Source organism: Poecilia mexicana, unplaced genomic scaffold (assembly GCF_051168715.1).
Source record: "Poecilia mexicana isolate PSO_F unplaced genomic scaffold, ASM5116871v1 scaffold_13, whole genome shotgun sequence".
Lineage (NCBI taxonomy): Eukaryota > Metazoa > Chordata > Actinopteri > Cyprinodontiformes > Poeciliidae > Poecilia > Poecilia mexicana.
Window position 1 is genome coordinate 18,634,845 of NW_028263382.1, and position 27,899 is coordinate 18,662,743.

At 39.4% G+C, this 27,899-nt stretch overlaps 1 protein-coding gene across 1 annotated transcript; it reads left to right on the top strand.

Annotated features, from left to right (window-relative positions):
• On the top strand, positions 1–27,734 carry gramd1bb (GRAM domain containing 1Bb). The gene is made up of 17 exons (XM_088011827.1): positions 1–792; positions 7,838–7,858; positions 13,415–13,499; positions 14,351–14,454; positions 14,554–14,649; positions 14,878–14,958; positions 16,899–17,014; positions 18,232–18,394; positions 18,509–18,698; positions 18,798–18,941; positions 19,028–19,146; positions 19,246–19,388; positions 19,482–19,585; positions 21,051–21,351; positions 23,670–23,777; positions 24,226–24,346; positions 25,620–27,734. The coding sequence occupies exons 1-17, from the start codon at positions 505–507 to the stop codon at positions 25,707–25,709; spliced, it is 2,274 nt and encodes a 757-aa protein (XP_087867953.1). The 5' UTR covers positions 1–504; the 3' UTR covers positions 25,710–27,734.
• Positions 27,735–27,899: the final 165 nt, after the last annotated feature.

The following is a 27,899-nucleotide window of genomic DNA, read 5'->3' on the forward strand; positions in this document are numbered from 1 at the left end:
CATGTGAAAATGGTGTTTGTTTTAGATCTGATTTTGGGTGAGAGGTAGTATTGATTCACTCTGATTCACAAAGTCCTGATTTTGATCTGCTTCTGGAGTAGATATCAGTCTACTTAGGTATGTTTAACTTATAAAACAAAGTGAGACACAATGGACAAAAAAATATTAATTTTGGAAGTTGAGAACAACAGCATTTTATATGACACCACTCATCCTTTTTTGGCACTGGCAATCTCAAATTTCCCCACGCATGCTTCTTTGAGCACTTCTAGGGTGTGCAGCAGAGCAGAGCCACACATAGAGGGTAAATCAGAGTCTGCAGCTCCTCCAAAGGCACTTTGGGCCTGCTGGCTGCTATTCTGATGCATGCTCTTCCTTCTCTTCCTGTGACTTTTTGTTTCAAATGAAACCATGTATTCTTTCTTTCACTTCACAGTTATATGCTACTTCGAGTTGGCCTATCAATGTTTTTCAATTGTGAAATGACAATTTATTTATAATGGTATGCATACTTTTTCTACAAAAAAAAAGACAAAAAAAACATTAAAACAGAATTTTTTTTTGTCTTTTTTGTTTTTCAGCACTGCCAGTAACTCAAACAAGAGCTCGCCCACCTGCTCACCAGTCCTGCGTAAACGTTCGCGCTCTCCAACACCACAGAGCCAGGAGGGTGAGAACATGGTGGAGAAGGGTTCAGACCACTCCTCCGACAAGTCCCCCTCCACACCTGAGCAGGTCGTCCAGAGAACGTACTCTGTGCAGTCGGCGCGAAGTGGTGGAAAGAACTCCAAGGTGAGTCCTGGGGACAGATTCCTGTTAATTTCACATCTTTTCTCAACAGATGAACAACATGTCAAATGGTTCAACAAGTAGAAATTTCTCTCCAGGCAGCATCTCTTCCTCAACAGGTTTTTATATTTCAAACAATTAAACCCATATTAAGCTCAATTACAAAGAGTGGATGTAAATCTTTAAATAGTAGTACATTTTATGGGCCAGTATGTTGTCTTAGCAATAAGAACATAATTTACCTTAACTATAGACTACTATACTTTCTAAGCAGCAGCTCCCCCCCCCTCCCCCCCATTTTAGTGTAAAGAGTGTATATTTGCTTTATATTTCCAATAGCCCTCAAAATCATTGATTTCAAGCACTCTAATCACTTCACATGCATGGCCACAAGAGGATAACACCTTCATATGCGGACTGGTTCTACAAGCATCTTAAAGGAATGGGTCACTCTCAGGAGCTCTGTGAGTTCCAGGGTGTTGGGCTACAACCAGTGCAACAAGGTTGTAGCCTAACTGAACAAGTCCAGTCATGAAATCTCCTCGCTACTAAATAGTCTGATATCAACTGTTAGTGATAACAGCTTGAAGTAATTGGAGTAAAACATCAAATTAGCTACAAAATGGTAGACCACATAAAACCTCAGAGCGGGATCATCAGATGCTGAAGCCAGTTGTGTACAGATGTAACCGGCTTTCTTCACAGTCGGTAATTATAGATATCTAAACTTCTAGAGGTTTTCAGATTCATGGAATGGGATTCCACGGTAGAGCAGATGCACTTAAGCCTTACATCACCAACTCCAATGTACAGCATTAGTGTCAGTGGTGTGAAACCAACCACCACTGGACTCCAGAGCATGGAGACATGGTCTCTGAAGTGATGAATCCTACCTTTCTGTGTAGCAATCCAATGCATCTGTCTGGGTTTCTCGATTACCAGAACAACACTTTCATGAGTGGATTTTACCAAAGGTAGCGTTTGGTTCAGAAGAGATTATGGTGTGGGCCTGTATTTCAGGAGCTGGACTTAGACCCTCAGTTGCAGTGATAGGGGCTCGTGATTGTCCAGCACACTGAGACATTTTGGACAGATTCATCCTCCTAAATTTGTGTAAGCAGTATGGGGATGGCTCCATCCTGCTCCATTATGATTGTGCATCGGTGCACACCCTGAGGTTCACGATGTCCTGAGCTAGTTTACATTTGGCTGGCCTATGCAAGTTATCTGTGATGTTTCTTCTTGTAATGGTTGTAATATTGTGATTTTACTGTGATTTTTGTGGTGTGGGCCCTAGAAATAATAGTCTCTACTATAATAGGGGCCTCAGTAAGCTTAACTCAAAGGAAAACATAGTCCTGATCTCAACTGTATAGAGTATCTCATGGATTAAGAATGGCATCCACTCAGATATATGTGCGTGCGTGCGTGCGTGCGTGCGTGCGTGCGTGCGTGCGTGCGTGCGTGCGTGCGTGCGTGCGTGCGTGCGTGCGTGCGTCCGTGCGTGCGTGCGTGTGTGATAAGCACACACTGAGGGCAATATGCCTCCAGGCACTAGCGACCTGTGGCAGACAGTAGCTGTATACATACTATCAAACACTACTGTCAGGACTAAATGTTTTTTGCAGGGATAGAAATGTTGATTCATTCATTCAAGCTCTTTATATCTGTTTAACACAAAGCAGCTTTACAGGGGCTTGTCTAGATTTTTAACTAGGTTTCAGTATGTCTAAGAATGTCCATCAAGCACTTTCTCTTGAGGAGTATGGCACAGAATAGTACAGCCGCCAGTGCAGACCTTGCCCAATATTTGCAGCTGTTTTCTTACGGATATTGGGATATTATCCTGTGCAAAAAAAAAAAAACCCACAAGGTCAGGCTTAAATCCTCTCGGACTCGTGCACAGTTACTGTCTATCTGCAGAATCATTTGTCCCAAGAAGAAAGGCTACCATCGATCCTTTGTGTTGCCAGAAGTGATGCATCTTGATGGAATATGTTTTTGATGTATTTCAAGAGGAGAGGGTTTTAGTCACAGTTTGACTTCAGAAAAAAACCTGAATAAAAAGTAGTATCAAAACATCCTTGAAGGAACAAGTTCAAAGACATAAGGAAAAAATTGTAGACAATACAAAATGACACTTTCTGTCTTATTTACATCATTCTGCAAATAAGTTAACAGACATCCATGGTCATGCTGTGTGTTTTCTCATTTTACCTAAGCCTAATTCATCCATCCTGACCTCATACATCACTGATGTTAGAAATCACTCTCTGATTGTGTTTTCTTTAAATTGTTGTTGCCTCTTCAACACAATGTACTTCTTCTCTCTTCGCCTCTCTGCTGGTGCTCCATGTCACATGATAACATGTTTCATCTGATAAATACTGCTCACCTCTTCTGTTGTTTCTTTCTGCTTTCTTTTTTTTTTGCTTACATTTTTCTATCTGATTTTGCTTTGTTCTTCTCTTGTTTGCATGCTAGTCTCACAAGCGACTTTCCAAAGTAAGCATTACTCTTTTTTTCTGTCTCTCCAACTTTTCTATGCCCATTCCTACACCACTTGTGTTGTGTGACGTCTTGTGAAAATGTCTAGTGTTTCACCTCTTTACCTTTAACCCATGTTGTAAGTCCATAACTGTAGCAGGGGAACTTTTCGTTTTCCTCTGTTTGATGCTGTACTTTCCTTTCTTTATCATTGTATGGATAGTTTGCAATTGTCTTATGCTGTTTTATATATATTTAGCATTTGGAATGTAAACGGGAAATTTCAGTGTTTCTGGGTCAGTCTGTGTTTTCATGCTAGTTTATTTGGAAGAGAATAACAGTAATATAATCAATGTTTGTACAGAAGGTAGAATATTAAACATTTTTAGATCCACAGTATAAATTTCTCTAAATACCTTTTCTTCTCCATCCCTTGTTTTGCAGTTTTTCTTTACCTCTCTTGACTCACTTAAATCGCTGTTACTTTTTTGGTAATTAAAGCTGTATAACTTCTTTACCACATAAATATTGACCCTGCAAATCCAACATCTTAGAAAAAATCAACATATTTATTAAGAATCTATTACATCACTTGTGAAACCGAGATGTTACCTCATGAGGAATTTGCTCTGTTTCTAGTAGCATATTGTTGAAAAATCTCTCTTGAAAAGGCACCAAAAAAAAAACATGTCATATTTCAGTATGTTTAAATTACAATATTGCCCAAAAATGTTCAGATACTTTGAACTTTTTCCAGTTTGATTTCACAACAATCATAAACTTTAGCAATTTCTTATGGATCTTATGGAGCAGATCAAAACAAAGTGTCAAATAAGTGTGACGTGCAGGGGGAATGATGCTTTTCCTAATGCAAGTATGGGATGCATTACTTAACAGTTTCCTGGAGTCAATAGCATGATGTTGCCATGTTTTACAGTTGGAAGAATGTGTTAAGGTTTATGTGCAATCCTCCCCGAAAGGTCAAGTCTTAGTAGGTCTGCAGTGTCTTACTCTTTCTAATTTTAGATCACGTATTTGCTGGTTAAGAAACAATCTCTTCACTCAAGAAACCTGTCACATAACTTTGTACTATATATATACTGAAATTAGGTGTCCTGCTCATATTGGTCAGTGCAGTGTGTTTGTGACCGTGCACTTGGAAAGTCTACACACGCACACATACACACGCACCTACACACACACACGTGCTAACGAAACACATATTCATTTTCTGTGCTACAGTCAAAAGCTGTGTTGTTGCAGTACCCCAACTAAGACCTCTTTGGGCCACTGTGGTGGTCACATGACCCATAAAAGCATGAGGTCATCCTGGCAACGTGAGCCCGATCATCCTAACCCTAATGCAATCCAAATGAGAGTGCATTCAGCAGAAACAGACAGCCTGTGCCTCACCATGAGAATGGATTAATCATGACAGGAGTGACAGTGGTGCAGCAAAAAATCAATCAGGCTTCTCATGTAACGGCACCAGCTACATGAACAGTCAAATTTAGTTATGCGCTCAGATTTTTCTGCGTCGACCGGTGCTTTTTTTTTGTTGTAGTTACTATCCTTAGAGTTGCATAAAAACTTTAAGTCTCACCTTTTACTTTCCCATCTTCCATGTCTGTCTGTGTCCATCCTACTCACTGCTTTGGTTAACTTTTGGTTTTCTCTGTAATTTCCTTTCAGTATGACAGACTTAATCTGATTAAAGTAAGGATTTTATCTTTTTTTTCACCTGACCTGCTAAAAAACCCTGCTGTCCCTTTAATAAATCCCCCAGCCCAACTCTTTCTTTGTAGTGTAGCTCTGTCCACAAAGACTTCCCTTGGACAGTGTCACTCCTTCCTGTCTTTTCCAGCACTTCCTATCCTATCACCTTTGAAATGCTAACCAGTAGAAACGGCATTAGCACCTGGTGGTTATCCAGTTGTCTTCCAGACTTGGGGAAAGAAAACTTCTTAACACTCCCCCAAAGACTACTTATTTTCAGTTTTAAATTTTTAATGTGCTTATCTGTAAACTTTACAGGCAACTGCTACCAAGAAGCAGCAAAGAACATTGTATTTTTTTTATCAACACAGGTGAAATTATGAAGAATGTTTATAGCATTCTTACGGAGTAGAACAAAATATGTTGGACCATAGCTAAAATCAAATCTCCACTTGTTCATGTTTCCACACAAAGCGGTACTTTTAGTGCCACACATCCAGCTTATGGGGGAAAATAGCACTTAAATAATCCAGCAAAGTATTACTTTAAAATGAAGGTAAACCCCAGTGATTCACCAAACTGTTTTTTCCTCTATAGTACTAATTTCCAATTGTCTTTCTGGACTGACCAGCTGATACTGATTATGTCTGATTTTAATTAGATTTTCTAAAAGCTCTAACACATAAAAGAGAAAAAGGGACTGCAGGTTATTTGATAGCGGTAATAGTTTTGACCTGAACTAAAGTAATTACACAGTAACCACACAAGATGTGGATCAAAGTGCCTCCGGTTGATGTGTTACTGCAGAAGAAAATGGTGGAAATTCTCAGCTTTGGTACATATAATGAATGAAGACAAAAATGGTCAGTATTTAATATCCCCATTACTAATCAAAGCTGATCAAGGGGAGAAAAATGTGGTTTTCAGTCTGGCCAACCGATAATGATTCAATCTATTCACTGATTATTTTTTTATTATGGGCCATGTTTTATTAGCCATTTAGGATGCTAATTATTCAAATGAATGTGTTTATAATTTTCCATTGTTAGTGTTGCTTTGTGAATGTCCTGCTCTTATGTTGATCATTAATAACCATTGTACGGAAAGTTTGTCTTACTGAGTCATAAAATGCCACAAAGTTCACAGAACTTCAAGTCTGCAAAACACTAAGATATACTTACATAAACATTACTGTATTGATTATCATTATAACAAAAAAAAATTGTTGCAGCTGCTGTTTGAACTTTATTTTAACTGTCGGTTTCATGAGAGCGTCACTTAAAAATATATATTTAAATAATATGATTGATTGGAAATTCATAATTGCACAACTTTATGTAGCTGGTGTAATGAAGTAAGCAATTTGATAAGCAATCACTTATATTATTTATCATCATCATTTTTGTCATTGAAATAAACAGCAGAAAATATATTTGCATAAAAGTTACGTCCACCCATTCCTATTGTACAACTTTTGTACAACTTGCCTTATCCAGTGTCAAGAAATACATTGTTATTGTGTTGTCAACACATCAGTAATGGATATCTTTGCCACTTGCTGTACCATTTATCAATTCTCTTTGGTTTTCTTTGTCAAGTAGCACATCTATTTGAAAGGATAAACCAAGGGCTTATTTTTACTGCAATAGTTTGACATTACCCACCCTAAAAGAACACCCACTTTCTTTTTGTTTTTGTTGTTTGTTTGTTGAGTAGGAGATGTTTTTCTTCAATTATCAGTTTAATTCATTTAAAAGGGACCATTTATACTCAATCACAATATAATTATTGTCTCTTGGTTAAATAACACTCAGCAACACAAAATCAATCGTTCTCCCTCTAACATACAAGAAGATCTTTCCCCTGCACTGGCACTCATGCCTCTGTCACCTTCAAATCAGATTAGCCCACATTATCTCAGCGATCGTCACAGCTAGGCCTGAGGCCAGAGGCTGCAGCTCACTGTTTCTTACGGCACCAACAGAAAATAACCAAGGCTTCATGGCAACTGTTAGCCTTCTGCAGCTGGCAGTGCATGTTTTAAGTCATATTAAGTAATAAGTCCAGTTTAAGTTTTCAGCAAACTATAATGCGTCACTTTGACCCTTGTGTAAAAATTCCAACTATAGTTTGAGAACTTTTTCCAAGCAGGGAAAACATTTTGCCTATGTTGAACTTTTTGGAGAAATGAACACGGGTATTACCAGTCGTCTGTCATGCAAAACTTCATCCTTTAATTCCCTTTCCTCTCCCCATGTGCAGTCCTTCACATGTTTTTTTTTTCTGTCATGATAAGCTGCTTCTTTTTCTTTTGGACTTTTGTTTATGGTAGTTCTACTGCAAAGCTATGTGCGGTTTCTAACATTTAAAGCACACGTTCTTTGTTAGAGATTTCTCTGCTGCCCTCTGCTGTCTGAAAACTGTAATGGACTGAACGGTTAGAGGATAAAGTATAAGTGACTGGTTCTGAACAATTCCATATTTTACTACAGCCAAAGAACATAAATTATAATTTCTGCACTACATGGTTGAATGTCATGTGATATTTATAGAAAAAGCTGTTGAGTAAAAAACAATTTAACTTTAAAATATATCTTTAGTCTAAAATCTTTCTTTGACAAAAGCAAGCTTTAGCTATTTCTAAAAAGTAAAAAAATTTAAAAAATTTAAAAATTCATTATGCGTGTTTTAATAGGCTTTTTTTAAGCAAAACTATTTGATTTCTCCTATACATGAAAGCTAGAAAATCTACCCTTCTAAAGCAGTGGTACTTAAGTGAACCTTTAATTTGTTTTGTTATTAACTAATAGACCTGAAATCTTTCCTGTTTTTTCTCTCTTCACAGAAGAGCCAAAGCTGGTACAACGTAAGTCATCTCCTGCTTTTTTTTTTTGTACAGTTTTTACTTGTGCGTGTTCATCATTTAAGGTGTGTGTGCGTGTGTACGAATTTGCGTCATGCATGGAGAGTTTCCTTTATGCGAGTTTGCTGTGCTTAGTCCAGTTCAAGTACCAAACTACTACTGGCTTACTTGTCCTGAAGACAGGGATTAACATGGCTTTAGAAAGAGCCACAGTTGTCCTTTTAATGCAGAGTAACCACAAAAGGCAGCAGGCGCACATCAACATAAACACAACAGTTCATCTTTGGTATCCTGCCTAGCAGCCTTCCTCTTGAATAACAGAATAGATTTTATCTGGGTTTTATTTTTGGACCACTAGGTGGTGTGCTAAAGCTAGTTTTGACACTATTCCCTGGTCTTCTGTTGAGCAGCCACTCTTCACACTGCTCTAATTTTATACTCTGAAAAGAACACCGTTAGTTAGGTCAAGACAATGTGTCAGAACAGGTATGAGACTGATCAGCTCTGTCAATATTACAGTCCTCTGCAAAAATATTCACACCTTTATACATATTTTTTTTGACATGTTGTCTTGTTAGAACCTCAAACTACTTCATTGCATTTAAGTGACAGACCAGCAGAAGGTAGCACATGATTGCAAAATGGAAGAGAAATTATATCTTTTTGCTGTGCTGGTTGGAAATCACATTTTTCACATCACCCTAAGTATTTATTACCCACAATGAAATGTGATGGTGGCAGCATCATGCCATGGGAATTTTTTTCTTCAGCCTGAAAAACTAGGGGAATATTCAAAGACAACATGTAAGCAGGAGAAAGACCCAAAGCATACAGCCAGAGCTACAATAATAGGTTTTAGCCTGAAGGATAGTCATATGTTAGAATGACTCAGACTAATTTAAATGGAACTTTAGAGTTGTGACTCGCCTTTGTACCTAAAAATTGAAAGTCCACGAGTGAGGTAATTTACACTTTGCGATTATCCACCACTTTGTGTTGGTCTTTCACATAAATTCCTGATGAAATACATTGTTTGTTTCCTAAAGTCGTTGTAATGTGAGAAAATGTGTTGAAGGGGTGTGAAACTATTTTCTAGGCAGTTATAAGTCATACATTATCCAGGAGTGTTCTTATTGCAATTTCTTCCCCTTTTTATTTTCCTTATTTTTATTCCCTGTGTGTGCGTTCTTCCTCTCTCTCCCAGCATGAAAGACAGCACATCATGAGAGTAAGCATGACTTGTATTCTTGTGCAACCGAGATATCTTTCTCTGTCTCTATTTTTCAGCTGAGGGGAATTGTCATATCCCCACTTCCTGTTTCCCATTCCACTAAGTTTGCTTAGCGTTGTTACCGCCCACTGCAAGCCACAATTTGGAGGAAGTTATTGGGATGTGTTGGAAGAAACAGGCATAAGCCATTTTCCAACAAAAGCTGCATTAATTGCATAACTTCTTTTTCTAATGAAAATATAGTATTTTAAATGGATTTGTATATGAAGGTCTTTTGGACTCGCCTGAACGTCTGTCTTCAACCACCCTTCTATTTGTGGCATGCAACAGGTGGCGACAAACACTCTGAGCACCTCGCTGTACTAAACAATTCGGCAAATTGCCGGAAGGGCTTTAAGACGAACCGTCGGAATGATGCATGGTGGTTTGAGTTTAGGCTTGTCTCCATTCAGATTGACATGACACTACAATGTCTTGGTGTGTTAGAAAGAAAATATAGAAGTCCTCCCACTGATAATTTGCAAGAAGACTTGACCTTCAGAGCATGGACTTCTCTTACATTTTTATTCACTCTTGAATAGTATAGCAAGTAGCAACACACAAATTAGAGTGGCTGTTGATTGGACTACGCTTTTGATAAAAGCCACACATCTTCTAACATCGTTCTGTAACTAGTATTAACTTCAGTTTTTCACATCATTAATTGCTCTGGCTAACTATATTATTCACAAATACCGCAAATCAAGTCCTGTGAATTTAACAAATTAGCTTTCTTTGTTTTAAGTCTATGTATACTGTATGTGTGTGTGTATTTTACCCTAATTCTTCCTGTATAAATTCAACCATGTGTATGGTTCTGAACTCAAACATATTTTTTAGAGTGCCATTTGGGATACACATAGATTAATAAATTCAAACAAACTACTATGTGAAGTTTGTAGAAAGATACACCAGACACTTCAGTAAGATCTTACTGTTTAAAGACCTTTGTAGAAAATTTTGAGGAAATGTATTTGAACATCTGAATATCCAGAAAGTAAAACCATTTTTCTAAATAAAATTAAAAACTCTGCTCTCAATTCTGGTATTTGTCAAATCAAAGCAAATGTGGTGTTCCTAAATAATCTCAAATAGAAAAAGTTTAGTCTATTTTAAAGTCGGACAATTTGTATAAAAAGACACACATTTTTCTTTACTGTTAATGTATATATATCTGTTTTCAATTCCTATCATATTAATGAATGTTCTGTCTCTAGGTCTATAACTGGTGTGCTTTATTTGCATGTCAGCCTGTGTGTGCATGCTTGCAAGTGCACCACTTTTCAACATTAATTACCTCCATTATCACTTTTACCCTTAGGATTAAACAGCCAGATGTTCTAAAATTTAATATCAGCTCATTTCTCTCCTCTTTGTTTGGTTCGCATCTACACATGTTTGTTGCAGTGACTTCCCTGGTTACTAGAATGTTAGGATCAAGACAGCAAACACCAGCAAGCAGTAAAACCAGTGAGACTAGAATTCAATGTTAATGAAAGCAGTTTGTATCTGCACTAATAAAATCAACAAACCTTCTTTACTGACTGAAACACATTCCCAAATTTTATTGGGATGAACACACGATCCTCCAGTACACGCCCTGGATTTCAGTACCAGTCTCCTGCATCCCCTACTGTTTGTTCAGCAGGTTAATAATAAACCAGATCAATACACACTATGTATCTACAGATGTACGTCATCCCTCTGCTGGTGCAGTCACTTGAATTCTGGACATGGCGTCTGTCACAACGGCCCCTTTCTTTGCCATGTTTATTAAAGAAGAGGGAAAGAAATAATGAGACACCACAAACTTTTGAGAAATTAATCCTCACGGACAAATTTAGCCGACGCAAAGGAGTTTAAGCAATCGTCCAACTTAAATTAGTCTTTTATTCATTGTCCATTTGACTGTGGGAGCTAAAATTGTGCCGATACGGGTTAGACATTTTGGTTCATCCAGCAGGAGGCACAGCAATTCAAACTGTTTGTTTTTTGGTCTTTCTGTAAAAGCCTCTGAGACCTACAGAGCTATTCCATACCTTCCTGTCTGCTGAAAAGTTTCAAGTTTACAAAAGTTGGGCTACAGGCTCTCAGACTGTTTTGAAGGGGTGCCAAAATTAGAAGCAGTGAGCGCCCTAGATCTTCTCAGAGGGGGTGTCAAGTATCAGGAAAACAGGGAATTCAATCAATTCCAAGGCGGGAAGAAGCACTTTTATAACCCCCACTGCCTTTGGCTTTGGTTTGAATCTATGCGTACAGTATTTATAAAAGGTTTGGCTTCGCTGTGGATCGTGACCCCTTTCCAGACCCTGTTAAGATTGACGGTGTTGTTTTGCACATGAAGGTAACTGTAGGTTATGCTCACATCTGTTCTCAGTAACTCAACCATTCTGAGCAGTTTCCAAAATGGACTCGACACATACCATAACAGCCAGAAAACAGTCTGCGTTTCTCTGACCTGCTTTCCTTCCTCTCAGCTCCTGTATGTCCAGCAGAATCTCTTCCTGAACGAGACCTCTCCACAAAGTAAACTTTCATCATTCTTTGCAGCTTGTAAACAATGATTATAGAGCACACGAACGGACATTGCCACACACACACAGGCACGCACACGCACACACTCTACTCACACACTCACAAGGGAGAGTAGGCAGGAAAAAAAGGAAAACGCTCGCGGCATGATAATAAAGGACTTGTTGGCTGGGGTAACTAGAGGGCAACGGCCATAACTCCTCTCCCTGTGTGTGTGAAAGGAAGCGGGAGAGCTCCGCAGAACCACAGAGTAATACACGGATTATGTGGCTGGAGCTCTGAGCGTCCACCTCTCAGTGCTGAAGGAGATCGGTACCAAAAGGAAAAGCAGGGGGTGGGAGGGTGCGGACACCGTGACTTTTACTCTACCGCTTTAAGTGACAGAGGAGACCCACAACTTTGTTGCACTGAGACACCCAGAACAACTGAGCTGGCACAATGAATGTGGAAACGGATGAGGATGGTACGACATCGGAATGGGAGGCCGTGCTGGAGCTGGATGAGGCGCTGGCAGGGTGGCTCCTGCAGGGTCCGGCTCGAGGGGAGTGGGGCTGGGAGTGGGGATGGGCTGCGTCGGACCTCCAGGATCCAGAGTGGGACAATGAGGATATTCCTGCTGTAAGTTGACCACCGCTTGTAAGCAACAAGCAGAAATGTACATTTTTTTCTTTTGGCTTTCGTACGAAAGCTCCAAATGGACATAGTCACAAGAGATTAAGTCAGCAAACAAGCTTCGTCTTTACTTCTTTAAGCTCTCAGACTGATTCCCAGGCACTAAATAAAACCACTGGGTTTGTTATGAGTCATATCTGCTGGAATCCTGCTGGAGCTCAGAGGTCTGTTGTTAATAGACATCATCAGGTTGCTGTGTTGCTGACTTAATATCCCAACTGTGTTACGAGTGTTTGACTGTTTTTAAAGGCTGCAGAAAAGATGGTGTGCGCAGTTCATTAGACAGTCATCGCTCACGCAATCAGAGCCGTGTTTTACATTACCTCCTAGTCTCAGACATCAAGCTGAAAAATAAATAACCAAAGATATGTCTTTATTTCAGGCTAAAGGGTCTGTGCATCCCTCCTAAGAAGGAATTTATTTTTCTTTTGTTTGAGTAAACGTCTCCTTCCTCCATTGTCAGCGATGGTTTCCTGAGCATTTCCTGCCAAATGGGAAGCCTCTGGCACAGATTCCAGGAACTCTCTCTATGGAGCACATTTGGAAATTTCAACACAGGCTTGGATTGGAGGATAGTTTTCCTAGAAGGGAGGAAAAACTGTTGTGCATTTTAGGCCACAATGTTTGACATTCTGTGTCAACTTCCCACTGAATAAAAGCCCCATTCATGGACGTTTGTTTCTCAAAAATCAGACAGTTTAGCTTTTTAAATTGAAAACTTTAGTCACTTGCTAAACAATCGTCACCCTGCCGAGTATGCTCAGTCTGTCCGTTATGTCACCTTGCTCCTCAGCATCAAGAATCACGCAGCCTCGGCAGATAGTTTGGGCAACATTCAGCCATTGTCATTCACTATCTTTCCATTTCCTCCACCTGTAAAAATCCCCCACAGACAGCAAGTCAACAAGTTACTAAATAAAGGCATACATCCTTACGGAAGCTGTGGGTGGTTTTAACACAGGTTGTCTCACACGCTTGTATTGCAGAAGCAAACAGCCACGTGTGACTGAGCATGAGGATGAGAGTAGGAGAGTTTGGGAAGCATTTAGATGTGTGTCTGTGTGGTGTTTCTGCTGCTGCTGCAGGTGCTGAGCCCGACATACAAGCAGCGCAATGAGGACTTCAGGAAACTCTTCAAGCAGCTCCCTGACACAGAGCGGCTCATTGTGGGTGAGTGGACAGCACACGCTGAGGCCATCCGAGGACTGCCAGCAATTAAAACATGATAAATCCTCACTCGACAGACACATATTCCATGATCTAAGGTCCTTATTTGACATGATTATACAGTGATACTGTCGGATTTATTTGTACAAAATTTGTACAAAGTAGTTAGTGGAAGGGAAAGTATTGGTTTTTACTGGAAAGAGGAAAAACACTCGTAAAAACCTGGAAATTGTGGTGGTCATTTTCCTCCAATATCCCTAAGTTAAAAATAGCACAAGCAGTTTGGTTCAGGTGATTTTTAAATAGACTCCACCTCTATGTAGCATAAGCTCAGAATAAACACAGCTGTGAGGGATCTGTCGGAGAAGGTTATTGAACAAATAGCACAATGGAGACCAAACAGCACAACAGACGGTTCAGGGACAACATTTTTGAAATATTTTAAAACAAGGTTAGGTTACAAAAATATATCCAATACTTTAAAAATATTTATCATTGAACAAATATATTAAAAAAAAAAAAAAAAAAAACAGTTTCAAGCTGCAAAATACATGAGCCTGTGAAGAGAGTCACCATCCAGCAGGACAACAGCAGAATGGTGACTTATGGCTGTGCTGTAAACTTAATAAAAATTAAGAAGTCTTAACTTCTGGTGGGTCTGACTTTGTTGAATTATTGTATGATGAATTTCAGTTGCTTTTTTACTGAGCATTATTTTTCTTGTTTGCTCTACACAGCAATGTCTTTTCTTTGACATTTTGACCCTTGTGTGTGTGTGTGTGTGTGTGTGTGTGTGTGTGTGTGTGTGTGTGTGTGTGTGTGTGTGTGTGTGTGTGTGTGTGTGTGTGTTGTAGACTACTCCTGTGCTCTTCAGCGGGACATCCTCCTGCAGGGACGGCTCTACCTCTCTGAGAACTGGATCTGTTTTTATAGCAACATCTTTCGCTGGGAAACTCTCGTACGACCGAACACTCTTTATTCATCTTTGTGGTTTTATCATCAATACGACGGAACGAGGGTGTGAATGCAGATGTATAATTTGTGCTTGTGTGCTCAGCTGACAGTGCGGCTAAAGGACATCTGTTCGATGACGAAAGAGAAGACTGCTCGTCTCATTCCCAATGCCATCCAGGTCTGCACAGACAGTGAGAAGGTGAGGACGTTTTCATTCATACTGAGCACAATGATTTACCTTTTATCACCAGTATGGGGGGCATGTCATAAACACTGATAGGCTCTCCTAGCACATCTGAAATACCACAAATGAAGAGTAAAACCTAAGCTGACAAGGGGAATGAAAAATAATGTAACTATTTTTTAGATTTTTTTTCTAATTAATGTCTTTAGAGAGCGTTAACAGCCTTTTTTCTATGCCTTATAGCACTTCTTTACCTCATTTGGAGCCAGAGACAGGACGTACATGATGATGTTCAGACTCTGGCAGAATGCCCTGCTTGAGAAGGTAGATGAAATATATCCACCTTTTCATCCTAAAAGCCTTGGTAAAGATATAATATGGACTTGCAAACCTCAGAGGAGCTTTAGTCATTTTTAGTTATTAGTCTAGGGGTTTCAGGGGGGGTTTTATCAAAAATGAAAATCACAAAGAAAGATCTGAATATCCTAGCTTTGAAAGACGTACCTTTAAAATAAAACCTAAATCATAAATGGCAAATCTCTTTTCAGATCAAGCAGATTAAGAAATTGACTAATGAATCAAATTCTATTCTCCATCAATCATTTTTCAGCATCTAACAGGTCAGCTTTGCAGGAATATTTTTTTCTAGGTTTTTCTAGTCGTGGTTGAGACTTTTTGATGGCAGTGTTATTAAATGCCTTTTATGTTCCCAGCTTAGTGCATGGAGTCACTATCACACTGAAAATTGCCTTAGTCATCCCTTGGATTGATGGAGTCAGGAAAGTGTCTAAAACTTCAGTGTCCAGTTGTGCATTTTTTATAGAGGCGATGACTACCATCTGCACTGCACCTGAACAGGTCATGCAGTCCAGTATCATTGGTGACTCATTGGAAGTTAGTTTGTTCTCTACAGTCATCTAAATGTTTCTGTTTCTGTACTCTTCTTCTTCTCATTTTCACTGCCCTTCTTTAAAGTATTTATTTTGTCTGCTGGTAAAAATTGAGACGGAGTCTCCAAAAGGCAGGATGCTTTTTGGTGTTCCAGCACCATCTCTTTGGCTTTTTTATTCCTCATAGAATCCTCCTTTCATCCAGTCAGTCCATAACAGCTTTCCTTAAGCTCACTTGGAACTGTGGTTTCCTCTATTTATGCGTTCAGGGTTTCCCTCAAAAAACTAGCTAAGTCTGGTTGTAGGAGTGCTATGGAAGTCCACCAGTTGCCCCACTGTGTTTGTGTGTTAAAAAATGTTAAAAATTGACAGAAAATTGTGGAAATAAAACATCAACAAGAAAGAAAATCTAGCAGTGCTCTTAATAAAACTAGTCTTTCTGTGGGTTTTGTATGTAGAATCAAAAAAGATAATAACTAGATATAACTAGATAATAGTCTGCTAAAGGTTACTGATGTTTTATTATATATAAACATAGCTTAACTCCTCTTTGCTGTCACTATTACTGGTGTATTAAAATAAATAAAAGGATGCTTTACCTGGTGGTGGGACGAGGTTCAAGTAAAGCCTGGTGGCCCGCCAGGCTTATAATACATTGGGGAAAACCCTGCTGGTAATTATGGTTCTGGTTTGGCTTTTACTTATATTTTACTTCTAAAAATTTCAGAATATGGTTCAGTCTCAAATATAGACTCATCTTTATGCCTATTTGTATTAATCACATAGCTTTTTTGTTTCTGACCTCTTTCACTGACATGTTTAACTGGATACTTTTCCTGTGCAAAGTGCATAATTCATATGCACTTGCTCCAGCTTTCCAACGCAGCTCTTCGTGTCAGTTTACCTTCTTGCAGGATTTTTATCATGCTTTCCATTGTTTCAGCTGACAGCCTTCTTGTTGGGGCCATGCTTCCTGTCAGTCAGCCTAACACAGGTATTGTTTTAGGCACGCATGTTATGCGGCGGTTACATAAATGCTTCGTCAACTTGATCTGAAAAGGATTTTTCTTTTTGGTATGTCTTACAAAGCCAGTGTGTTTAGCACTGAAATCACATACTTAATATTTTGTTTGTTTTCAGGGTTTTTTTTTTTTACTGTGAAATGAGACAAATGACTGATGATCCTCTGAAGATAGCAATTTCACATCGTTTGCCAAGGGCTCCAATGTCTCAAACATGTTTGAACTTTTACATAAGTTACATTATTTATTCATAACATCTGTACCATACACTGTGTGCACTGCTGTTTCTCACGTGTGTTACTGTGAACGGACCTCTCCACATCCCTCATTTGACTTTTTGCATCTTTTGCAGCCTCTTTGCCCGAAAGAACTTTGGCACTTTGTCCATCAATGCTATGGCAACGAGCTAGGCCTGACCAGTGACGACGAGGATTATGTCCCTCCTGATGATGACTTCAATACCATGGGGTACGTCTACAACAGAACACAGATAACTGCTGCCACCATTCTAAATATTTCCATCTTGCGACTTCACTCCCCAAAAGAAAGAAAATATTGAGCAATAATTGGTGTGACATCTCCCTTATTTCTTCTAAACTGAAGCCCAAAAGGGGATTAAGCTATCTAGAGAAATAAGCTTAGACTAATAGGAGCCTGGAAATGGAGTAGAGTGTTTTAAGGTTGATACTCTGTTGTTTCTATATCTCTTTTTTTGAACTAGGGAGAGAAGTGATCATTTTGGTTAATAACATTCATTTACAAAACTACTTTCAGGGTTTTTATGTTGCCCTTTGTTGGTTGTCTGGTTGCAAAAAGGGATGACAGAGTGACAGACAAGATATGAATTTTTTGTGAGCCCTGTGAAAATACTGACTGGGTAACCATTAGCTACTAACAACGCTAAAGAAACAACTGAAATATTAAGAGTCGGAAAATTCTGAACACTGATTTGTTTAGAAACAACTGGAGTAAAACTGCTGCTGCTGTTGTTGTTGTTGTTGTTGTTGTTGTTTTATTTTAATCACTTTATTTTAATCATTTTAGAATGAGACAAAACCAGATTTGGACAAGTTAAACCTGGACTGAAATATTCCTATTTTTACTTTTTGAAGGACATTCTTGTTTAAAGACTTCATAATCCATTTTATTTATGGTTTACATTTTGGTTCTTGTCTTTTATCTGGAAATTAATCAAATAGTTTGGATTCCTCTGAGCAGATAGAGAAGACTTTTATAACACAACAGAGTGCTGGATAGCCTTTCAGCTGCATTTTGTCCATAAAAACACTGAAACACAGGGCCTGGTCCAGCTCTCCATGCTTCCTTTGTCCTCGTCTTCATGGTCTTATCATATCAATCCCAACCCATTTTAAATAAACAGTGGTGAATACTTTGGCACACACCGGGTTTTGTGGGGGACAAAAGCAGGGCCAGATACTTTTAACTGAAGTAAATGAATCATGAGTTTGATGTGTGGGCTGAAAATGAATTGTTTATAACCGCTAATTGGATCTGAAAAGCAAAGCTTCCAAAACTCCTCATAAGTCAGTTCAGTCTCCTCAATTAGATTCTGCAAAACAAGAGGGCTGTGTGCAGCTTTGGACATGTTGTGGATTTTAAAAGAAGCCGATGTTTCAAAGATAAGGAAGTGAGTAGAGTAAATCACAGCTCTCTGTTGCCCCCAGGTTCAGTGAGGAGATTCCCAATGAAGAGAACGAGATAAACAATGACAACTTGACAAAGAACAGTGCAGACGCCAAGCCTGAGGGGAGTCCTCCTTCACTACACAAGAAAGTTATCCCAAATAACTCCCTCCCAAGTCCTGGAAACCATGACACAACCATCACTGTAAGTCCCTGATGGGGTTTTACCACCAGCAAAAGTATTATTTTAAGTCTGTCAGAGAACTTTTTGATGGGGTGAAACATCTTTTAAGCTACAAAACCATTTTTATCCTTTTAGTTTGAAATTCCCGCTGAAGAATTTGCAGACTGCCTACCACACACCGAGCTGCTGACGGTGCCCCTAGTGGTGGAGGACAAGACCGACACCAGCGGGCCTGGTGGTCCCGTCCCCTCACCTTCGCTGGACTTTAACGACAACGAGGACATCCCCACTGAGCTCAGCGACTCTTCAGAAACTCACGACGAGGGTAGGTACTGAACTGAACCTGGTTTTCCCTTCAGCAACAAGAACATGACACCAAAAAAAAGTGTAAAAGTCTTTGTTTTTGCGTTTCTTTGCTATCTAGGTGAGGTGCAGGCCTTCCATGAAGACTTGAATGGCAGGCAACATATCAACGAGGTGTACAAGTTCAGTGTGGACAAGCTCTACGACATCCTCTTCACAGAGTCTCAGTTTATGAGTGACTTCATGGAGCAGAGGCGCTTCTCGGGTCAGTAGTCCTGACTTTAATTCGTCTGATGCATCTATTTAAGGGAGGAAAAAAAAACCCTGAAAACTGGTCATTTTTGGATCCAGATATTGTGTACCACCCGTGGAAGAAGGAGGAGGCAGGAAACCAGACCAGAGTGATAATGTATACCATCTCTCTGTCTAACCCTTTGGCACCAAAAACCGCCACCGTCACAGAAACGCAGGTGATGCAGAGACGTTTTATCTTGAAACTCTCAGGTTTTTTGTTGTTTTTTTTTTTTCCCATGAAGGAAATTCAACCCATACATTTCTGGTTTTGTCAGACCCTGTACAAAGCCAGTCAGGAAAGTGAGTGCTACATCATCGACGCCGAGGTGATCACGCACGACGTGCCCTACCACGATTACTTCTACACGCTCAACCGCTACATGCTCACACGGGTGGCCAAGAACAAGTGTCGGTTACGGTGGGCACGTTTGTTTTATTTTGCGGACTTTTATTCCTGCCCTGCTTCTACATTTCTAGCTTATAACCATAAAAATGTGTTTCTGTCTCTTAGTGTTTCAACAGAGCTGCGGTACAGAAAGCAGCCGTGGGGGCTGGTCAAAGGATTCATTGAGAAAAACTTCTGGAGTGGACTCGAAGAGAACTTTCGCCAACTAGGTAAAGCTTTTTGTTTTGTAGTCATTCCTTCATGAAACATTGATTGATACCCTATGAAATGGGGATGGATGTGAAAGGAAAAACCTTCTTTAAATAGTTGTTTTGTTGATTTGATTATATCACAACAAAAAATGGCTAAACAATCTCATCAAAGAACAAGTCCTCTTTGAAAATCAATGTTTTAGTCTCGCTGCAGATTTTTTATATACGGTAGCTTGGGGACTTTGACAGGATCATTTTGACACATCAAATTTGTATTTTTTATGTTTTTTTTAATGAATCCACTCTAGGTCTGGCTACTTTTAATTTCATTGTCCTGCTAAGAGTTGAACCTCCACCTCTGTCTCAAGTGTTTTGCTGCCTGGTTTTCTTCCAATATTGCCTGTATTTTGCTTCGTCTTTCCTCCGACAACTAATCTTGCCTCTACCGTGCTGAAGAAAAACACCCCAACACCATCATGCTGCCATCACGTGTTTCACCATGGTGTGTTTAGGGTGATATGCTGGGTTAGTTATCAGGGAAGTTGTGCATGTAGGTCATAAAGTTTAACTTTGCTGTCTTGTGACAAAAGCACCTTTTGACATATATTTGTTGTGGATTAAAACTAGTATTGAGGTTACAGCTTAAGGGAGTTTTATTGTGAGGGGATTGCTTTAAAGGAACTAAATTACAAAAAAAATGTTTATTATTTTCCTTGCAGTTCACAGTCATGCTCTACTTTATGCCGATGTGTTACATAAAATCCCTACAAAATGCATTGAAGGTAGTGGTTGAAATATAAAAGGCTCAAGAGGCATGGATACTTTTTATGAACATAACATTCAAGCTCAGTCAAAACAGAAAGCGACTTGAAATTGGGTTGACGCTTGTTGCTCTTTGGGTGAATATAAGGAAAAACCAAAAAGAAACAGTATCAACGTAGAAAAATCTAAGAAAGAAATCAGCTCTATAGAACTAAAATTACCTTTGCTCTAATGTTGGGGGAAATACAGCCTTGCTTGATGTTGAAATAATGACAAGCCCTCTCTGCAAAAACAACCTACAAGGATAAATAAATCCAGATTTGATGTTCGAATACTATTTGCTCTCAAATGCAAATAAGCTTCAGTAAACGATTACAGACAGGCAGCAAGACAAACATCCACCTATGCTGATGACAGAGGCACAAGCTTAGGACATTAATTCACTTCTGACAAATAAGCCGCATATTTAAACACCACTTGCAGTTAACTGCTGGTTTGCTTAATTAGAGTGCAGGGCTGCTCACCAGAGTAAGGCAGGAGTTGCAGACACCAATAAGTTACAGTCGCATGAAGTTCTTCCCTGAAAACGGACACAGATGTTTCTGTGTTGCTGCTAAGATTGACAGGAAAAAGAGAGAGTAAAACCACAGAGAACCCATGCACCTCACGTCACATCGCGTCCCATCCTGACAATGACGGATGTTTTCTACCTCCCCGTCAGAGGTGGAGCTGTCCAAGCTGGAGGAGCTCCTGATGGAGACCCACCAGCTGTCTCCGAAGGCCAAGGTGGTGAAGAACGCCACGGTGAGGCGGAAGAAGAGGCCTCTCCCCCACATACGAAGCCAACACCTGGATGAGGCCCTCAGTCCTGTTACCACGCCGACAGACGAGGAAGTGATTCAGAGGATCAAACATGTGGTGGGCTCCACGCAGACGAGGCACCAAAGTCCAGAACACCATCACCTGCCAGGAGGCCTGGCTCTTTACAGCGTCTCCAAATTGCTGCTCATCATCAGCTTTGTGTATGCTCCAAACACACACACACACACACGCACACACACACACACACACACACACACACACACATAACACTTTGTGCACCGTTATTAGGTAAGTCTTAAAAAAGATCCGCAGTGGTCTTAGTTAATCAAAATGTTAATAAATCTAAAACATGAGTCCAAAGTTTAAGAAAGTAAAAGTTGGGTTTTGGCTTTCTTAATAAAATATCTACACATGCACAATTATTATGCAACTATTGCACAGAATTATTACTTCCATTGCTAAATAAAAAAACTCACAATATAACTCACACTTTTTTTTTCCCCATCTCTCTTTTTTATTCTCATCTGTTTAAGTGAGAATTATAAACACTTTTACTGGAAACTTAAAAATGTCCAGTAAACATTCATGACATTTTAAAGAAAAAAAAAAGCAGTGGTCAACACATCCTCTGATTTTTCTGCTGTTCAATAACAGCGATAACCTTTCCATTCATGGAGTATGTCAGTTTCATGATCTGTTGATGATCATCTTTTTTCTGCAGCAGAAATCTCAGCCTCCCAGAAAGGTGGACTGCTTTCCTTCACTGTAAATTTGCCATTTAGCAAATGCCAACAAGTTCTTAAACGGGTTCAGGTCAGGTGAGGAAGAGGAACTTGTCATATTTCTTGCCCCAGCGTAGAGATTTCAGCTTATACGTCTTGTTCAGTGGTGGTTGGGTTCCAGACTTACATTTGACGGTTCTGTGATCACGACTTGATATTCCAGCAATTTCAAGAGTGCTGTATTCCTCTGAGAGACTTTGGGTATTTTTTGACTTTTCAAAGTCTCATTTTTGACCCATTTTGTTTCAGTAAAAGAAGCTGCCTAATAATTATGCTCATCTTAATAGGTTGTTGATCTGCTTAGGCCCGACCCTTCTTCATTGCACAGATAACACATCCACTGTTATGCTTTAATACAATAAGAATTGAAGTTCATCCATCTCGAAGTAAAAAAATACATATACCTAAAAATGATCATATGGTCAAAATTCTCACTTGCCTAAAAACTTTGCACACTTTGCATATTCAAACAAATGTTTATTTAGAGGTGCTGCACACAATGTCTGTTATCACTGTTTTACTTTGTGTAACTTCTCTCTCCTTTTCCTCCCACTGCCATCTGTAGGATCTGTGTCAGGTATATGTTTTGTTGTTACCCAGGGCCAGATGCAATACTGTGCAAAACATAACAGCTCTTGCTTCTTTATATTTATGCTTCCAATAATAGTGACCACAAACACCCAGATCTCCTCCAAGAGATCTGGGTAAATACCCCTGACAAACCTTTTAGATTCGTGTTAACAGTGCCTTATATAATTAAGTCTTGTCTGGATGTCAGTAAATATATGCCAAAGCACCTCTTAAAATAAAGATCCTACAGTGTGAATTCACAAATTCAGACAAATATGTGTGTATTATATTATATAAGTTGAGTGTCTTCAAGGCCCGATTCCTTGTTGGAACCTTACAGTTGATCATGAGGCATAAACTGTGTTTATGTGTGTGTGTGTGTGTGTGTGTGTGTGTGTGTGTGTGTGTGTGTGTGCGTGTGTGTGTGTGTGTGTGTGTGTGTGTGTGTGTGTGTGTGTGTGTGTGTGTGTGTGTGTGTGTGTGTGTGTGTGTGTGTGTGTGTGTGGGTGTGTGTGTGTGTGTGTGTGTGCATAAAGTGTATGTGTACTTCACTCAAAAAAAATTAAGGCCCATGAGTTTAAGCACTAATTCTAAAATGTGTCATTTTAGAATTAGTGATAAAATGTTTGTTTTATTTTATGTTTCCTGCATTTTTTATTATTATTATTTTGTGGCACTATTGGTCTTTATTCAAGGTAAGAAGGGCAGAAAGGTGAGGTTCTCGCTACTATGCCACACTGAATCCCTGTTATTTTTATGAAATAAATTATTTGAAAATATACCTTAATGTAAATGATAATAAATTTAACCGCTAAATAAGTGTAATGAATTTTAACTATGAAATAAACTTTAATATTGATTTATATTTCCTGACTTCTTTATGTGACTAAATTCTTTCCACGCATTAATAATGTTGCACATCAGTTTGATAGATAAGCAGGCAGATCTTCTGCTGAACCTAAATTGTTTGGATCAACAGTCCCCCATCTTCTCTCTTTGGAAAAAAAAAAATATGGAGAAACAAGAAATGATTTAAGGCTTTTGCACAGAGCTTTAATTTTTAAGTAACTCACACGTCTCAGATCAATGATTCAGCTCGGTCGTGACGCGCTCTAATGAAAAGCGGAGTTTTAACTGCGCTCCTCCTTTCTTCTTGTCCTCATTAGCTTGGTCCTGCTGGTCTTCCTCAACATGATGCTCTTCTATAAGCTTTGGATGCTCGAGTACTCAGCCCAGTCCTTAACAACATGGCAAAGCCTGAGGCTGCAGGAGAGGTACGTCGGCGTGGATCCACACTCCCCTCATGCTTATTATCTACACAGGAGTCTTTTGTGAAAGCAGTGCGAAGTGATTAATGGCCTTCATGGAGAGACACAAAACCCAATCAGCAAAGAGGCTGAGCAGAGTTCTGCTGTTGTTATTTTCACCAAAGACTAACACACACACACACACACACACACGCACACACACACACACACACACACACGCACACGCGCATACATACACATCCTCTCAGACATACAGACTAAACTATATCCATATGGCCGCTCATGTGACAGGAAAACACTGTTTCTAAAATTACCCCCGAATAGCTTTGGGCTTACTGAAACAATTTACCGAACTGTTTATTGGCAGTCACTCCAAATGGAAATCATGCTTCAGCGGCTTCACCCTCATATTGAAGCCTAAATGTGTGTGTGCGTGTGTGCGTGTGTTTCCCAGTAAGCTGCCTCAGACCCAGATGGAGTGGGCCCAACTTCTAGAGGCGCAGCAGCGTTACCACGACGCCGAGCTGCAGAAGTGGAGAGAAATCATAAAATCATCAGTAGTTCTGTTGGACCAGGTACTGCAACACTAAAAGGGGGTTTCACGGGCTTCAAACCATGAGAAACGTCCAACGCATGGCGCTGCTGTAATTTGACACAACTGGAGCTGAAGGGTTAAACGGCCCCTTCACTAGACATGAAAGTCTCTATGGACTTGAGTTTGGTGGAGGAATATGAGACAGGAGGCCTGTTATTACTTCACTGCTGCACCTTAAAGTTGAAAATTCTTTACTTTCTAAAAGCTGCAGCTCAGCTTATCCATGATGTGAAACATGAAGTTCAACAAGGATTGATGACCAGTTGCTGCAACTTATTGGACACGCATTGAACAAATAACAATGGACAGAAGAAATTATAAACACTGCATAAAATTAGCATTGAAAGTGACTATTTTAAGCACAACTTAAGGTTTATTTAGTGACAACATTCATCTGCAAAAAAAAAAATTAAAAAAAAATACTAGTTGCATGAAGCTGAAAATATTTCTCTGTAGCTCTTTAAAATTTGCCATTTCACATTTCCAAGTATTTTGAAAAATCAGTTGAGGCTATATCTGAATTACAGTGTGTTACAAATTATTTACACCCCTTGAGCTTTCTCATATTTTTTCTTGTTACAACCACAATCTTCTGAATAACTGAGCAAAGCAACCAAGAGGCCCATGGCAGCTCTGGATGAGCTGCAGAAATGCACAGCTCGGGTGAGAGAGCCTGTTGACAGGTCAATAGTTTACCACAAACCATATGGGACCCACCCCATAAATTAAGAGTTAAATTTTGTCACATGACAAAACTCTTTGGCTAATATGCAAAATGCTGTATGTGGAGGAAAACTAAAACTGTACATCAGTCTGAGTACAAGCAGTATGATCCTTTGGGAAACCGTTAAGATTCAATGATAAGAATGATTGGTTCTGAATACAAACACCCCCTGTGTCTGCGTTTGTCAGATTATTTTTGAAAAGAAGTTTGGGAATCAAGTTTGTTTTGCTTCCACTTCACAATGATCCAATACTTTATTACTCAAAGAAAGTTCCCATGGAATACATCAAAAACTCTGAGCTTCTTTTTTTAGTCGATTTAGAAGCGTATGGTTGTAACTTAACACAATGCAAAACGGTTGAAAGGCGTTGTAATCTGTCTGCTCTGAGACCCCAAAAGACAGCAATTCTGTCAATAACATCCATATATCAGACTCGTTCAAATGCGGTTTGACCATTGTGTTTTAAAAAATGTTTGTAGTTCATAATATTTTCCCTGTCTTCTAACACACTGGTGTTTTCATCTTTAGATGAAAGACTCGTTGCTGAACCTCCAGCGGGGCATTGGCTTGAGGGACTACAGCTCTGAGACCGAGGAGAAGAAAAGCCGCTACCACTGACACACCACCACAAGGCCACGAGGGCGTGCCGTGCAATATAAGGACATGTTTTGTTTGTCAAGAGGTATGGAGGCAGCAGCAGGGCAGAGAAGGAGGTGGGACCAACGGTGAGCGGGTCCAAAGACACAGAGGAAAGGACAGTAGTAGTTTCTGGAGCACCCAGAGAGGGGAGCGCTGGAGGTGTTCCCAACATCTCTCAGGCATCGCGGGAAGACGCGAGACCATTCTCGTTTTTTACACCAGAGGGGAAACGTTTCCATTCAGCTCTTTTTATTATTTTCAAGTGCATCCTACTGTAAGCCATGTCAACAGGAGAGTCTCCGAGATACAGAAGGAACTACTGCATGCATGTAGACAACAGTCCTCAGTGTCAATATGGTCCAGTTCCAGTCGATGTATGTCAGGAAAAAAAAGACCAGAAAAGGAGAAACCCAGTCAAAGGACATGGGTGTCTTTTTGAGTCTTAAGCATCTCTTGACTGTTCCAAAAAACAAAATCGTTCCCTCAACGTCCATGCTGTAGCGTCCCTTTAACAAACCTCTCGGTGATCCCGAGCAGACGTTCCAACAAAACAACTGGTATCGTAGCCAGGAGGTCAGCTTTACTGACCCCTCGCCTTGTTTGAACCTGGTCTACACGGTTCCTGTCGGGGCTGGTTCCCTGTCAGACCGACCTGTCAAAATGTTACAAATCTGTGGATTGCTGAGAACCCAGTCGGTCTTATCAGCATACAACACCAATCAGATCGTTACTAACCACTAACTTACAATTACGTCTCCTCGTCCTGACGAAGTGGAATGTATTAGTCTGTCAGGACTTGATCAGATCTTCAACACAACGTAACATTTAAATTGGGGGACTCTGCAGTCGGGCCAGTAGGGAGAACTGTATTCTTACGTGTTTTATTACTAAACTGTGATGAAATCTCTTTACAGATGTTTCAAATTGGAAAACATTCTATGAATATATTTGAAATATATAGGAATATTTCACTATTTAATATATATTTCAATATAAATATATATAAATACATGACCTATATTTATTGTTAATTTATGTACATAGAGAAATTCTCAGAGCTCGAGACAAGTTAGAGTTTCTATTGAAAAGTGTTTTCTTCTACGAAATGCATGCCAGATATGTCTGTGACATGTCCAGTGTGCAAGTATGATTCTGCATTTGCGCGATTATATTCGCGCTCCTATGTGTGTGTGTGGGTGTGCGTGCGTGTGTGTGAGAGAGAGTGCGTGTTGGTCCGTGTGTGTGCTTACACGTGTGTGCTGGAAAGTGTGACATTTTTACCATTCCACACTCATATGTTTCTTACTTTTTCTCCTCTGCTGGCTCCCTGCAGCCAGACTGCCTTTATTTTATTTCGAATGCTAACGTATTTTTGGATGCTGCCTTGCATTATTGTCCCACCGGGGTCCAGTTTACACCAGAAGAGTTTTGTTCCAAAGTGATGTATCCAGAATCTGAAAACAAAACAAACTCCTGCTTTTGCAAAAAAGTGATTGGTTGTGGACGTTAACACATTTTAAAAAATATATATATATATTTATTAGAAGGTCCCAATTGAGTGAAGAAATTTATGATTTTCCTCATTTAAATGGATATGTAATATTTTGGATGAAAACCCTTCCTTTGCCCTCTGTAAGCAGCTCCGTCGTCACCACTCCGGTGGCTTGACCTCTTTTTACTGAACAGGAATCTTTTGACATTTTGAGAAAGGCACTCCATGTTTTTAACCACTTCTACGTCTGGAATTGCAAATAACTAGATAGTAATTTGGAAAATTTGGAAAATCGGAATCCTTCAAATCCTCTTGAAATTCAAGTTGTAACTGATCAAAAACAGTGAATGCATTAATGATGACACGTCTCAAAATGCCAAACTATCCCTGTAATCCAGATTATTGTAATTTCCCTCTTATTTCAAGTGTCTGTTTTGGGTGCAATAAAAGCATGAAAATAAACTTTACACAACTAAACTGAACCAAAAGTAAAGAGTAGAATTGCACCATCACAGTTTCTCACATTGTTTTAAATGGAGTGTTCATCATGTATGTCATGTACTATATATATATGCATACATATATATATATATATATATATATATATATATATATATATATATATATATATATATATATATATATATATATATATATAAATATCTATATGTAAGAAA